Here is a 14,307-nt window from a genome sequence, read left to right on the forward strand (position 1 = left end):
AGTTTAAGTGGTGTATGTGTATGTTAGACTAGTTTAAGTGTTTATGTATTTAATAAAGTCTTACTTGTATCACACTTGACGTTGTTCATTGTTTGCTCATAACTGGAGTCACTTAATCATGCAGATTTATGCTACAAGCTCTTTGTAGAATTGTACAGTAAGAAAGTTATTTCCCTTAACCAGGAAATTAACGTTCTTAGAATTGACAGACAGTTGACCCTGAGAGGTCAGCTAAATATCTACAGCGGATCTAAATATTTATAATGAATTATAACTAGTTATGATTAATTATTCATATTTCCCCATGAGCTGATTCGCTACAAGTATATAAAGTGGGGAGCCAGTTTAAAGCGAGTACATGACAGTAATGTGTCCAACTTAAATATGTACATCAATTTCAGGATGTGGTGCATCCTAGGGAATAATCACTTTGGATCTAAAATAAACTGCTTTCAAAATATGGCTTTCCAAATAAAAAAAAGTGGTCTCTTGGCTTAACTTGCCCCCCAGTGCGGGGTAAATTGAGCTTACAAAAATCTCTTTGAAACTAAATGTAGTTACCAGTTATCCCATGGGCCTCTCTCCATCACAGGCTGAGTAAATGGCTAAATATTAATATATTTGTGCTCACATCAACAATTTTGTTGCCTAGTAACAACTTCCCCAAAGGCTCAGATCACCTCGCTCTCTCCTACTGACTTTCTGTATAGCGTCTGTTACATTTAAGCTGTATTTTTGTACGTTTGTAGCTTACTATTTACATTTTAATGAGACCTAACTTTTGCTGAAGTCCTTAAAAACAAAACAAAAAACACCTGTTATCATAAATATAGCAATCTTTATTTTACAGCTGCTTTTATTAAAAAATCAGAGCAATGTTACAATCAAACCAACAGTTTGTTATGAGTCAGAAACGGGCGGTTTTTACATCGACTGAATGCGTATGTCGTGTGAGAAACAACAAAGATATCATCGGACATTTCCATCTGCAAGATTTAATGAGTGCTAAAACTCGACACTACTCAGCGAGACTGAAATACTTAGATTCTTGGCATTTCTGAGTTTTAACGTCTGAACATTTCAGACAGAGCAAAGTAAAACAGAGTGAATCTCATCAAATCTGTCATATTTCAGCTCTAAATCAAAATAAATTATATTTAGAAACGCATTTTAGGGCTATATTATTTCTTTGACAAATAAGCCTAATTCTTAGTCACAAAAAATGGTAACTATTATTTAAATTGTGCAATTTTAAGCACATAATGGCAGCATTTATTGCACTTTTATACTGATTGTAATATTTAAAAAATGCATTTAAATTGTCGGTTAAATAATGCGCTTAAAATGGCTTTTATTGTACTTCTAAATATATTTTCTTATGTTTTTCTTTTCATTTTAGTGTGCAACGTGACATTGTGAGATTCACCCAGCAGGCACAGCGCGAGACACGACGATCAAAATCAATGAAAACAACACAAATTTAATTCAGGGGCGAACCGATAAATGAAGTGCTTTCGATCGAAAACCGAACAAAGCATCCTTCAGAGAAACTGTAAACCAGCCGAGCATGAAACGGAGCGATGAGGGGAAAATACGGCCTGATTATTTCACAAAGACGGCGCTGAAACACAAACATCCGATGTACGTAAACAAGTGAACGGGAGAATCATTATTAGCAGCCACAAGATCGTTGATCTGACTTCACTCGTTTAATCGTGAGAGCGAGTCATTAAAACGATAATACAGGCCCCAATGCATCATGGGTACTTAGAGCGGAAAACATTTCCAATCTTCTTAAAATAACGACCTAAAGAAAAGTGACCTTTCGGAAGTTCGTTCATTCATTCGTTAGTTTGTTCATTTACTCATTCGTTGGAAAAGAAGAAACTGCGTTAAAGAAACAGTTCACCCAAAAACAAACAAACAAACAATTTTATGCCATCCCAGATTAGGATGAGTTTGCTCGGTCATCAGATTTGGAGAAATGTAGCATTGCATCAGTGTCTCAGCAATGGAAGTGAATGGGTGCCGTCAGAATGAGAGTCTGATAAAAGCATCACAAGTAATCCACAGCACTGCAGTCCATCAGTTAACATCTGGAGAAGACAAAAGCTGAAACTAATCCAGCATTAAGACGTTTTGAACTAAAATACATCGAGTCCATAATCCATAATAACTCTTCCTCCAGTGAAAAAGTGTTCTGAATCAGGAGAGAAATCTGCACAGATCAAAACGTCTTAACGTCTTCATTAACTGAAACTGACACACTCACTCACTCACTCACTCACTCACTCACACACACACACTCTCAAAATACAAAAAATATTATTGAACAAAAATATATTACACTGATTTTACTGAAGAAAAAAAAAAGTTACATTTCAGGTGTCCGGTCACTTTTGACCGCGAAGACCATGAGTGTGACTCCCGAATGAGGAGCGCACATGGGTTTTAAAAGTTTTGTTTACAAATCAGTTGTTACTTTGAATCTTTAATAGTGTCGTAGTAGCGTAACTGACAGGTTTCCCTCTACAGTTTACAGAGATTTTATTTCCCGATGTAGAGCAGCTGATATATAAATCCAAATGAATTGAGAACCGAATCGAATCGTGTCTGAACTGTGTTTTGTGGAGGTCCGGCGGCGGCGAGTAACCATCACCCGGAGTCGGACTACAAGAACAAGGACTGAGCCTTCATCAACTACACCTACAAGCGCTTCGAGGGCCTCACAGCCAGAGGAGCCATCTCCGCCTACATGAAGAGCGGCAAGCCATAGAGAAAAATCCCCAAAACACCACCGAAGAGATCCGCTCCGTGTGCACCAACACTGCAGCGTTTTCTCTTTTCACTCACGCTTGAAGATCATCTTCTGAAACGCTTTTGTGGGCAAGTTTCAGCAGATCTAATGTCAAAACACCTACACGTCTCTATAAACAACGATAGCTCTTCTGAAGATGTTTAAAGGGCCATGAGACCCCATTTTAGCAGAGGTGTGCTTGTGTTGCACATCATAGAAGACAATGTTAGCATCCGATATTTTTAACTGTTTGAGAAACCTGCAAACCACGGGTTGTAAACCTTTCAATTCAATAGTAGTTTCACGTAAAAGACTCTATTTCTCATTTAGCATGCAGTGCATCATTTTATATTGATATTTAACCGTGAGCCGTTTTTGTAATGTGTGTTTATATCCTTGTTATCTTCTGTTCATTTCCAGAAGTGTATTTTAAAGTTTATAAATATATGCAATAAAAATGTTACATGATTTTTAATTGTGTAAACTTTTTTGGAGTAAATTAACAAAGATACAAAAATTTTTTGGGAATAATTAAAATGTTTTAATGTTTTTGAAAATCAAACAGCAAATCAGCATATTAGACTGATTTCTGAAGATCATGTGACACTGAAGACTGGAGTAATGATGCTGAAAATACAGCTGCGCATCACAGAAATAAATTACAGTTTAACAGATATTCACATAGAAAACAGCTGTTTTAAATTGTAATAATATTTCACTATTTTTACTGGTTTTATTATATTTTTGATAAAATAAATGCAGCCTTGGTGAGCAGAAGAACAACACACACACACACACAAATCTAAATTATTCCAAACTTTTGCAGATGCTTTTATTCAAAACTACTTACAAATGATAACAAAAAAACAAGAAAATCCTTTATAAGTGATATTTACACTATTTTACTCTATCTTCTACACATCATCTCCTTGCTCCTTGACACTAGATGGCGCCAACAGACAGAAAATCCTCACTAAAATGATTTCTAAAGTAATGCATGATATCTTTAATAATCTAAAGCCCTTAAAAAGTGATTAATTAAGTTATTGATTAAGCAAATATTGTTTATCCAAAGCTAGGTGCAGTGCAGTAATGGCAAAATCTTGCTCAAGGACACAACGGTGAAAAGATCTCAAGTACTTTTAAGTTCAAAGGTCATCTATCTGAACTATCCATCTAGACTGAACCAGTGGCCCGGATTAAATGAGTCAAATGTGTATATGAATATGAAATGAGTGGCTGAATATTAATGAGCGAATAATTATATCCTCATGATTATGAATGAGTTGAATGATTGTCCAGCGTTCCAAATCCAACAGTTTAATCCATCAGTCATTGGTCGAGACTGGGAGGGGCGGGGCCGTTCAGCCGATCTAACTCGTCGACCTGCGGAGTGGGCGTGGCCCCGTCCCGCGTAGGCCCCGCCCCCATGGCGGTGATGAGGCTCGGGACGCTCCTGCTGCGGACACACTGGAAGTCCACATGTCTGTTCTTCCCTTCCTCTTTCTCCCAGGACAGCTGGATGAAGGGACGCTGGACGTAGCTGTAGATGACCTCGGACTTGCCACCTGGACGCCGCTTCACCTTCTCCTTACAGGTGTGGGGTATCCTGAGACGCACAACAGAGTCAGGTTGGGCTCTGGAATTAAAACATCATATATTTTGTCCGTTCTAACGATAACTTAAACCTTTAAAGTGTTGCTTGTTAATCAACATGCTTTTGTTTTAGCCATCAGTTAGCAATCATGCTTAACAGTGGAATTTGTGGCGAAAAACTACATTACCCATAATGCAGTGCAGAAATTCCACCAATTAGAGAGTTGGGGCAGCAAATTGCGTCAAAAAAAGCTCTTTAGCTCCGCCCACTCCCTTGAAGCCCCTTTGCAACCCTACTTAAATACATATATGTATGCAAATTTTGCATTAATATATTGTTTTTCTAGATGTAATCAACAACTTTAAATGAATAGTTTCATATTTCTCCATCATTTTTAATTCGATTTATAACGTTTGCAATGCTTCACGTGATTGTATTTATTTTCCCTCATTGGGTTCACAGCCTTGTACCTTTGTTTTGTCCAATTTTCAAATATTTTTCTGCTTCAAATAAAAGTTTGTAATGTTGTTATTCTCTCCCTAGCCTTTTGGTTTGGTTCATGGCATATAAAGGTTTAACAAGTCCAATTTAAAAATGGAAAAAGTGGGCGGGACTAATGCACTCTGTAAGGTTTCGTGGTGCGTTTGAGCGTATCGTATCTCTCAAGGTTCGAGTCTGTGTGTGTGTTTACCCTCGATCCCGATGCGAATGTTTTTTAGGCCTCGCTCCTTCAGCAGAGCTTTCGCGACGTCTCTGTTTTCGATGAACTTGAAGAAGCGGTAGAGTTTGGTGCTGTAGATGACTTGAGGAACAAGAGAGCGCATTTTATTTTTGATATTTAGTTGTTTTGGCACTATCAATGCGTGCGAATATTCCTACTACTATATGTTTTGCGAAGAACCGTTTGCAAATGAGTAGTACATCTGAATTTGTACTATTCAAAAATAAAAAAAATAGGTGAAAAGTAACTGGACATCCTACTACTTCGGTCAAAATTTGTGAACGGACACAAATTACTTTGTAGGTCACATGGCAGATATAGAAAGTCTAAAGCTGCGTCCCAAATGACGCACTATGCACTCATACACTATGTACTTATGCACTATGTCCTCAGTCATGTAGTGCATTAATTATATAAGGTTATTTTGTCATTCATAATAGGAGTCTGATAGCCCCTCCCCCTTCGCTACGAAATTAAAGCTGTGACCGTTGAGTGCATGAAGTGTCCAACATTCCACACTTCGTTTTTTCGGTTATTTAAGTGCGTCATCCGAGTATTTAAAGTGCACTGTTTCTTTTTGGAATTTTCAGTGTGAACGCACTACTCGCACTATTTAAACTAAAAAAACGTCATAGAATAGTGCATAAGTACGCGATTTGGGACGCACCTTAAATTTCCCATATTTACTTTTTACAGTGTATAAATACACACACATGCATGTATATATTTAAGAAAAATGTTACGTTTATATATTAAATATATTTATATATGATATAATTTATATGAATATAAATATATACACGTAAATATTTTCAAAATATATGCTGTATGTGTGTGTCTTTATATATACATAATAAATATGCACAGTACACATACATATATTACGTAAACAAAAACTTTTATTTTGGATGCGATTAATCGCGATTAATCGTCTGACAGCACGAAATAAAACATACGTTTTTAAAGGCCGTGAAGTAGGTTTCAAACCAAATGTACCTAATAGACCATTTCGGACGCAGCTTGTGTCTAGATTTTTCAAGTTTTCGTTCTCAATTCTTTGCGTTAATAAAAGTGCGCTCACGCTGCGAGTTTTCCTCTCCCATCGGCGGGATATCACAATAATCCACAGCACTCCAGTCCATCAGTTAACATCTGGAGAAGACAAAAGCTCAAACAAATCCAGCATTAAGATGTTTTTAACTAAAATACCAGTCCATAATAACACTTCCTCCCGTGAAAAGACACTGATGCAATGCTGCATTTCTCCAAACCTGATGAAGAAACAAACTCATCCTAATCTCGTATGGCCTGAAGGTGAATGTTTTAATTTTTGGCTGAACTATTCCTTTAATTTTTTGTGTTCAGTACCTCCCAAGCACGGTATCCGGGTAAGTTGTGAATACTGCAGGATCCACCACAAAATGAGTCCTGTCAACTACTAATGTGACCTGGTCATGCGATAAAGGGCGTGGTTGTGCAGGCCACGCCTCCTTTGTGACATAAGCCCCGCCCTCTGCTCCTACAGTCATTCTGCGGTCTGTAAATTGATACATTTAAATACTTTTTGAGATTGTAGAAATTAGTTTTTGGTTCTGGAAATGGGGTTTCAGGTTTACCTGATTGGGACAGGCATGTGCCGCCTGTTGCGTGCTCCTCTGTCATGATCTTCTGGACACCCGCAGAGCTGTGAGACGCTCCATATGGTGAAGGTAATATTATAAACTCCTTACGCCCGTCTGACTGGCCCACACTGGCTCATGGGTGCAGCTTAACCCCACAGACACCCGGTAACCTGCTCCAAACACGGTTATTCAGAGCAAATGTGACCCATTTAAATACACCTCATCTGTTTGTTCTTAATTAAACTGCAAACCAGAGTAATAACACCCCCCTTATGAAAATTAACCATGATTATGTGTATTGATTTCCATTTGTATAACCACAGTTTTACTACAAATACCATGCTTTGGTACTGAATGCCATATTCAAATGGTATTCAAGAGCATTTCATTAAATTACTATGGTACACGTCCAAAGAACTTTTTTGTTGTGTTACAAGGGAATAAACCAATTTATATTATATGCAAATAACCAACGACTTAAAGAAATTGTACATTTCTAACAAACTAGTATTCCACTCAGGAAAGTGAACACTGTGTAGTTTACAATTAACCTATCGCATTTTTGTTATAGAAATATATATGTGAGCCTGCAGCACAAAAGCAGTGTTAAGTCGCTGGGGTATATTTGTAGCAATAGCCAACAATACATTGTATGGGTCAAAATGATACATTTTTCTTTTATGCCAAAAATCATTAGGATATTAAGTAAAGATCATGTTCCATGAAGATATTTTGTAAATGTCCTACCGTAAATATATCAAAACTTAATTTTTGATTAGTAATATGCATTGCTAAGAACTTAATTTGAACAACTTTAAAGATGATTTTCTCAATATTTAGATTTTTTTGCACCCTCAGATTCCAGATTTTCAAATATTGTCCTATCCTAACAAACCATACATCAATGGAAAGCGTATTTATTCAGCTTTCAGATGATGCATAAATCTCAATTTCAGAAAATTGACCCTTATGACTGGTTTTGTGCTCCAGGGTCACAAATGTAGATTTCTATGTTAATGAAGCTATAGAATATGTGTTACTCACCGGAGAGTCTGCCATGAAAACATTCAGAACCGTCCTGCATGCAGGTCCCGGAGACTCCATACGGTGCACACGGATTAACCAACGTTAATCCAATAAAAGCACAGATCTCTGAGGACCAGGAGAGCTCAGAAACGTTCAGTCATCCTATATAACATCCTCTGCTGGGGGTCTCCAAACTGGCTCCTGAGGGCCGCTGCCCTGCAGAGTTCAATCAAACACACCTGAACCAGTTTAGTGTTTGATTAGAGTTGGAGTTAAAGCACAGCGGCCCTCAGGAGCCAGTTTGGAGACCCCATGATTCAAATTAACACACGTTTAAAGTGAGAGAGATACACACACATGCATATTTAAAATAGAATATATGTAACAAATTAGCAAACAAGTTTAAAGATGAACAAATAATTAGATGAATTAAACATTTTTTTTTAATGTAGCCTATTTTAATGGCAAGAACAAGGTAAAATCAATACAAAAATAGGCATATAAACAAATTTATAAACATTTAAAGGGAGATTAAGAACAGATATCAGAAATCAGATGAATACAATAATAAGATGACAAATGAAATAAAAGGTGAAAAAGATAAAGAAAGGTCTATTTTCATGGCAAGAGCAGGGTTAAGAAATATTTTTAACAATGTACCGTCACTTTTTATTCGTGCTGAATAAAACTATTTCTTTAAAAAAACAAATTGCTGACCCCACACTTTTGAACGCTTGTGTATATTGTTACAAAAGATTTCTATTTTGAACAAATGCTGTTTTTTTTTAAACTTTTTATTCATCAAAGAATCCTGAAAAAATCTCACAGGTTCCCAAAAAATGTATTAAGCAGCAGAACAGTTTCTAACATTGATAACAAATCAGCATATTATTATGATTTCTAAAGATCATGTGACACTGAAGACTGGAGTAATGATGCTGAAAATACAGCTGCGCATCACAGAAATAAATCACAGTTTAAATTACATTCAAATAGAGCACTGTTATTTTAAATTGTAATAATATTTCAGATTTTTTCTGTATTTTTGGTCAAATAAATGCAGCCTTGATGAGCAGAAGAGACTTCTTTAAAAAGTAATAAAAATCTTACTGATCCCAAACTTTTGAACGGCAGTGTATATATATATATATCCAACCTACTATCAGTCCTTTTACGGATGTATGCATGTATTTAATATGGATATGTTTGAACACTTGCTCATAAAACAGTCCTCACAGTAATATGAGTCCTGATTAATGCTTTCTGATGAGCGTTACACCTGGCAGTGTGTAATGCCAGAGATCCACGTGAAGGGCCTCGGCCATCTCTGCCTTCATCACGGACACGAAACGCCAGACGCTGGCTAGACTCTCCAAACCTCCGGCGGTCAGAGCCTGAGGAACAAAACCAGAAGAATACATGAAAATCAAGGTGTTTTTATATCTCTATAATGATCTCACCTCTTGAGTGAGGAACTCGGCTGCACTCACTGGACCATACTGTCTGGATGCACTGATGCATGATGGGAAACGGAGTTCACGTCTGCTGGAAGTTGAGAGAATATACATTATTATCACTTCTCACCATCCAGGCCATTTCTGCCGGATACCGGCATGTCCCACTCTACATTATTCTATTTCATATACAGCTGAAAAATGTCTGTTGAGAAGCAGTGTTGATTGATTGTAGTATTTTTACTTTATTTCTCATTTAAAATAAGTCTGAAATAAAAACTGGCCCTTTTTACCTTCTAAATACACTTTAATCTTCGTCTTCATCATAATTGAAAAGAAACAAATTCTTTCAGCAAATGCAACAACTTCTTAAGGTGTTTTTTTTGTTTCTCATTTAAAGTCAGCCTGAAATCAAAGTGGACCCTGTTTACCTTCTAAGTACACATTTATCTTTGCCATAATTTCAACAAAACTTATTTTATTTAAAAACTTGCTTAAGCATTTTTTGAATGTTTTTTTCCCCCCCTCGTTTAAATCAATCTGAAATCAGAATGGACCCTATTTACCTTCTAAATACACATTTATCTTTGCCATAATTTCAGCAAAACTAATTATTTTATTTAAGGCGGAGTATACAGGTATTGGAGAGGGGTTTATAGGTTGAGGGAGTGTATGAGGGTGTGGTCTATAGGTTGGGGGTGTGTCTTAAGGCGGAGTCTACAGGTATTGGAGAGGGGTATATATGTTGAGGGAGTGTATGAGGGTGTGGTCTATAGGTTGGGGGTGTGTCTTAAGGCGGAGTATACAGGTATTAGGTGCGTTCGACTTGAAGCACCGCTACAGACGGCAGTCAACGAGAGTAGCCGCTTGCAGTCGGGGGCGGAGTTGAAAACGGAGCCGTCAAGCCGGACACTTTCTGCTCCCGTTAGTGACGCTCGCGCGGTGTTTGCATACTCTATCACAGAGGAAGTCTTGAGTGAGGAACTCGGCTGCACTCACTGGACCGTACTGTCTGGATGCACTGATGCATGATGGGAAACGGAGTTCATGTCTGCTGGAAGTTGAGAGAATATACATTATTATCACTTCTCACCATCCAGGCCATTTCTGCCGGATACCGGCATGTCCCACTCTACATTATTCTATTTCATATACAGCTGAAAAATGTCTGTTGAGAAGCAGTGTTGATTGATTGTAGTATTTTTACTTTATTTCTCATTTAAAATAAGTCTGAAATAAAAACTGGCCCTTTTTACCTTCTAAATACACTTTAATCTTCGTCTTCATCATAATTGAAAAGAAACAAATTCTTTCAGCAAATGCAACAACTTCTTAAGGTGTTTTTTTTGTTTCTCATTTAAAGTCAGCCTGAAATCAAAGTGGACCCTGTTTACCTTCTAAATACACATTTATCTTTGCCATAATTTCAACAAAACTTATTTTATTTAAAAACTTGCTTAAGCATTTTTTGAATGTTTTTTTCCCCCCCTCGTTTAAATCAATCTGAAATCAGAATGGACCCTATTTACCTTCTAAATACACATTTATCTTTGCCATAATTTCAGCAAAACTAATTATTTTATTTAAGGCGGAGTATACAGGTATTGGAGAGGGGTTTATAGGTTGAGGGAGTGTATGAGGGTGTGGTCTATAGGTTGGGGGTGTGTCTTAAGGCGGAGTTTGGAGAGGGGTGTATAGGTTGAGGGAGTGTAGGGAGTGTTGGTCTATAGGTTGTATAGGTTGGGGGTGTGTCTTAAGGCGGAGTCTACAGGTATTGGAGAGGGGTATATATGTTGAGGGAGTGTATGAGGGTGTGGTCTATAGGTTGGGGGTGTGTCTTAAGGCGGAGTATACAGGTATTAGGTGCGTTCGACTTGAAGCACCGCTACAGACGGCAGTCAACGAGAGTAGCCGCTTGCAGTCGGGGGCGGAGTTGAAAACGGAGCCGTCAAGCCGGACACTTTCTGCTCCCGTTAGTGACGCTCGCGCGGTGTTTGCATACTCTATCACAGAGGAAGTGAATTAAATGCAATATTTGTCAAATACACAGACGTTTCAGAAACGTTTTCATGAGCAACAGAAACACTTTTTATATACTGCTTAATACAGCGCCATCTGTTCAAGAATAAAGTTCAACGTAAATATATACTATTTAAATACTAATAAAGTGGGGGTATATATGCTTTCATGATAAACGTGACTCAATATAACATTGCGACTACAGTAAAAAAGCTTTTACTGTTCTAAAAACACAGATTTATGAGCAGTATTGGATTTGAAGATGTTAGAAACACACGTCATTGTTGTCATGTGGTGAATTTGGCCAATCGTGAAACAGCTGTGTCGTCATCAGCGCTCCTGCAGTCGCTCTTGAGAAACTGCACCAGCTGAGTTAACCGGCTGCTCTTGAAACGCTATCGCTGTACTTTGATGCCACACGTGACAGTGACGTGGCGTCGGCGCCGGTTCAAGTCGGACAAAATTTCTAACCGGCATGCACTGCTTCAAGTCAGCCGCCGATCGGTCTGCGCAGTGCTGCATAGATGCATTACTTTATTACCATTGAAATGCTTTGAAGTCGACCTGATTACAAAATGAACAATCTGACATATCAAATTACAAAGCACAACATCCTTAGATAACACCGCAGTGATGAGAGAGTGCTGCGACCGTGTGAGAGCATATAGTTTGAGTTTGTGGCTAATTTTAAAGCGTCCACACATGCAGGCGTCCCAGCGGCATGCGGTCGAAGCACCTGCTTCTTTCAGTCACCTGGGTCAAGGTCACGCATGCTTACAAGGGTTTAGTGGGATGACTATCAGGCATTAGGTGTCAGTTATTCTGCCAAAAGACTAACTTGACACTGATGTATTTGGGATATAGTTCAATGTCAATGTTTTATAAGAACTTTATATGCATGTGGAAACATTTAAATAAACCGTATTTTAGTTTGGGTATGTAAACTATCTACAGCAGATGAAGACTGTATAATAAGGGTGTGTTTGGGGGCGGAGTCTGTAGGTGAATGTGGAGTCTACAGCTTTTGGGAAAGGGTTTATATGTTGAGGGAGTGTATGAGGGTGTGGTCTGTAGGTTGGGGGTGTGTCTTAAGGTGGAGTATACAGGTATTGGGCAAGGCTTTATAGGTTGAGGGAGTGTGAGGGTGTGGTCTATAAGTTTGGGGTGTGTCTTAAGGAGGAGTCTACCGGTATTGGGCAAGGCTTTATATGTTGAGGGAGTGTATGAGGGCGTGGTCTATAGGTTGGGGGTGTGTCTTAAGGAGGAGTCTACAGGTATTGGGCAAGGCTTTATATGTTGAGGGAGTGTATGAGGGTGTGGTCTATAGGGTGGGGGTGTGTCTTTAGGAGGAGTCTACAGGTATTGGGGAAGGGTTTATATGTTGAGGGAGTGTATGAGGGTGTGGTCTGTATGTTGGGGGTGTGTCTTTAGGAGGAGTCTACAGGTATTGGGGAAGGGTTTATATGTTGAGGGAGTGTATGAGGGTGTGACCTATAGGTTGGGTGTGTGTCTTAAGGTGGAGTATACAGGTATTGGGCAAGGCTTTATAGGTTGAGGGAGTGTGAGGGTGTGGTCTATAAGTTGGGGGTGTGTCTTAAGGAGGAGTCTACAGGTATTGGGCAAGGCTTTATAGGTTGAGGGAGTGTGAGGGTGTGGTCTATAAGTTTGGGGTGTGTCTTAAGGAGGAGTCTACAGGTATTGGGCAAGGCTTTATATGTTGAGGGAGTGTATGAGGGTGTGGTCTATAGGTTGGGGGTGTGTCTTAAGGTGGAGTCTTTTGTATTTGTGTGTGAGAGAGACTCACTAGGATGCTGTTGGTGTTATTCGTATCTTCCTCAGGCATGGGCATAAAAACAGCCAGAGCTACACAGTTTGTAAAGATGGTGAGGAGAATGATGATTTCAAATGGTCTGAGAGATACATTCAGGGGAAAAAACACCTGCAATAATCAGCCAACATAAAATTATTGTTTATTTGAGTGTAAAACTCTTAAAATTATAGCTATATTCCTGCAGTAATGAACAATGTGTCCGTGTGTTGATGACTGCGGGCTCAGCATGTAGTTGTGTGTGTGCGCTAGCATTCTCTGAGCTTAGCATGTCTGTATTTAGTGAGCTGGAGGACAGAGCAGCTCTTCTCTCATAATATCAGAGCACTTTTCCATTTCCACACCTCTACACACACGCTCAAGAGAGAATGAGCTCATTAACTAGCTATCATCTCATAGTTGCTTTTTTGAACACTTGGCACCTCTTATAATGAATGACTTTAAATGGTGAAGTCGGTAATTTAAGATGTTTTTTTAGTATGTTACAGAATGTAACAAGTGGTCTAATTTGTGTTTGTTTTTATTGTTGGAGATTGAAGTTGCTACTTAACCGAAGCATAACCGAGAACTCCTTTGAGATTGCTGATCTATAAAAGTTTTAAAATTTTAATGCAGGAAAACAACTATATTTTTAATTAAATTAAATTTAATTGATTTCTAATAAATGTTGCATTCATTTTATATTAGAATATATTTTATATATAATTTTTTACAACTTTTTTTTTTTTACAGCTGCTTAATATTTTTGTAGAAACATGATACACAACTTTTCAAAAGTTTAGGAAAAGTATTTAAAAAATAAATTAATACTATAATTAAAAATAAATAAAATAAAATAAATGAATACTTTTATTAATCAAGGACACATTAAATTGATCAAAAAAGTGACAGTACAGACATTTATGTTACAAAAGATTTCTACTTAAAAAATGTTGTTCTTTTGAGCTTTACTGCCTAAAGAATCCTGAAAAATTAAAACATATCACAGTTTCCTCAAAAAAGAAGCACAACTGTTTGCAACACTGATAATAAGAAATGAACAGCAAATTTCTTAAGCAGCAAATAAAATATTTTTAGACATATTTTATATTTATTATTGTACACTCTAAAAAATGCTGGGTTAAATACAACCCAGTGCTGGGTAAAATAGGGACAAACCCAGCAATTGGGCTGTTTTGACCCAGCGGCTGGGTTACTACCCAGAAGGTTGGGTTAAACATTTAACTAACCCGCTGGGTCAAAA

The 14,307-nt window shown here is 37.9% G+C and overlaps 1 protein-coding gene and 1 long non-coding RNA gene across 5 annotated transcripts; one reads left to right on the forward strand and one right to left on the reverse strand.

Annotated features, from left to right (window-relative positions):
• Positions 1-3,680: 3,680 nt before the first annotated feature.
• LOC107750689 (uncharacterized) lies at positions 3,681-7,952 on the reverse strand. 4 transcript variants are annotated; one of them, XM_016566197.1, is made up of 5 exons: positions 7,782-7,952; positions 6,732-6,907; positions 6,484-6,652; positions 5,086-5,196; positions 3,681-4,406 (listed from the first exon to the last, which is right to left on the reverse strand). In XM_016566197.1, the coding sequence occupies exons 2-5, from the start codon at positions 6,775-6,777 to the stop codon at positions 4,130-4,132; spliced, it is 603 nt and encodes a 200-aa protein (XP_016421683.1). In that variant the 5' UTR covers positions 6,778-6,907; positions 7,782-7,952; the 3' UTR covers positions 3,681-4,129. The 4 variants fall into 4 exon arrangements, 2 of the variants coding, with proteins under 2 accessions (XP_016421683.1, XP_016421684.1); XM_016566198.1 differs by lacking the exon at positions 7,782-7,952 and having other exon boundaries at positions 6,732-7,057; XR_001641166.1 differs by lacking the exon at positions 3,681-4,406 and having other exon boundaries at positions 4,751-5,196; positions 7,782-7,950.
• A 1,896-nt stretch (positions 7,953-9,848) lies between these two features.
• LOC107750712 (uncharacterized) lies at positions 9,849-11,060 on the forward strand. The gene is made up of 3 exons (XR_001641170.1): positions 9,849-10,025; positions 10,819-10,871; positions 10,957-11,060. It is a non-coding gene; the product is annotated as an uncharacterized LOC107750712 (long non-coding RNA).
• The last annotated feature ends 3,247 nt before the right edge of the window (positions 11,061-14,307 follow it).

This window comes from Sinocyclocheilus rhinocerous, unplaced genomic scaffold, assembly GCF_001515625.1.
Source record: "Sinocyclocheilus rhinocerous isolate Xijiao unplaced genomic scaffold, SAMN03320098_v1.1 scaffold302, whole genome shotgun sequence".
Classification (NCBI taxonomy): domain Eukaryota; kingdom Metazoa; phylum Chordata; class Actinopteri; order Cypriniformes; family Cyprinidae; genus Sinocyclocheilus; species Sinocyclocheilus rhinocerous.

Excerpts from the sequence above, each read along its gene's own strand:
- LOC107750689 (XM_016566197.1), bottom strand. The coding sequence starts at position 6,777 with ATGACAGAGGAGCACGCAACAGGCGGCACATGCCTGTCCCAATCAG. Across the intron at positions 6,653-6,731 it reads CACATGCCTGTCCCAATCAG|ACCGCAGAATGACTGTAGGA; the intron begins GTAAACCTGAAA and ends ATCAATTTACAG. Across the intron at positions 4,407-5,085 it reads CATTCGCATCGGGATCGAGG|GATACCCCACACCTGTAAGG; the intron begins GTAAACACACAC and ends TGTGCGTCTCAG.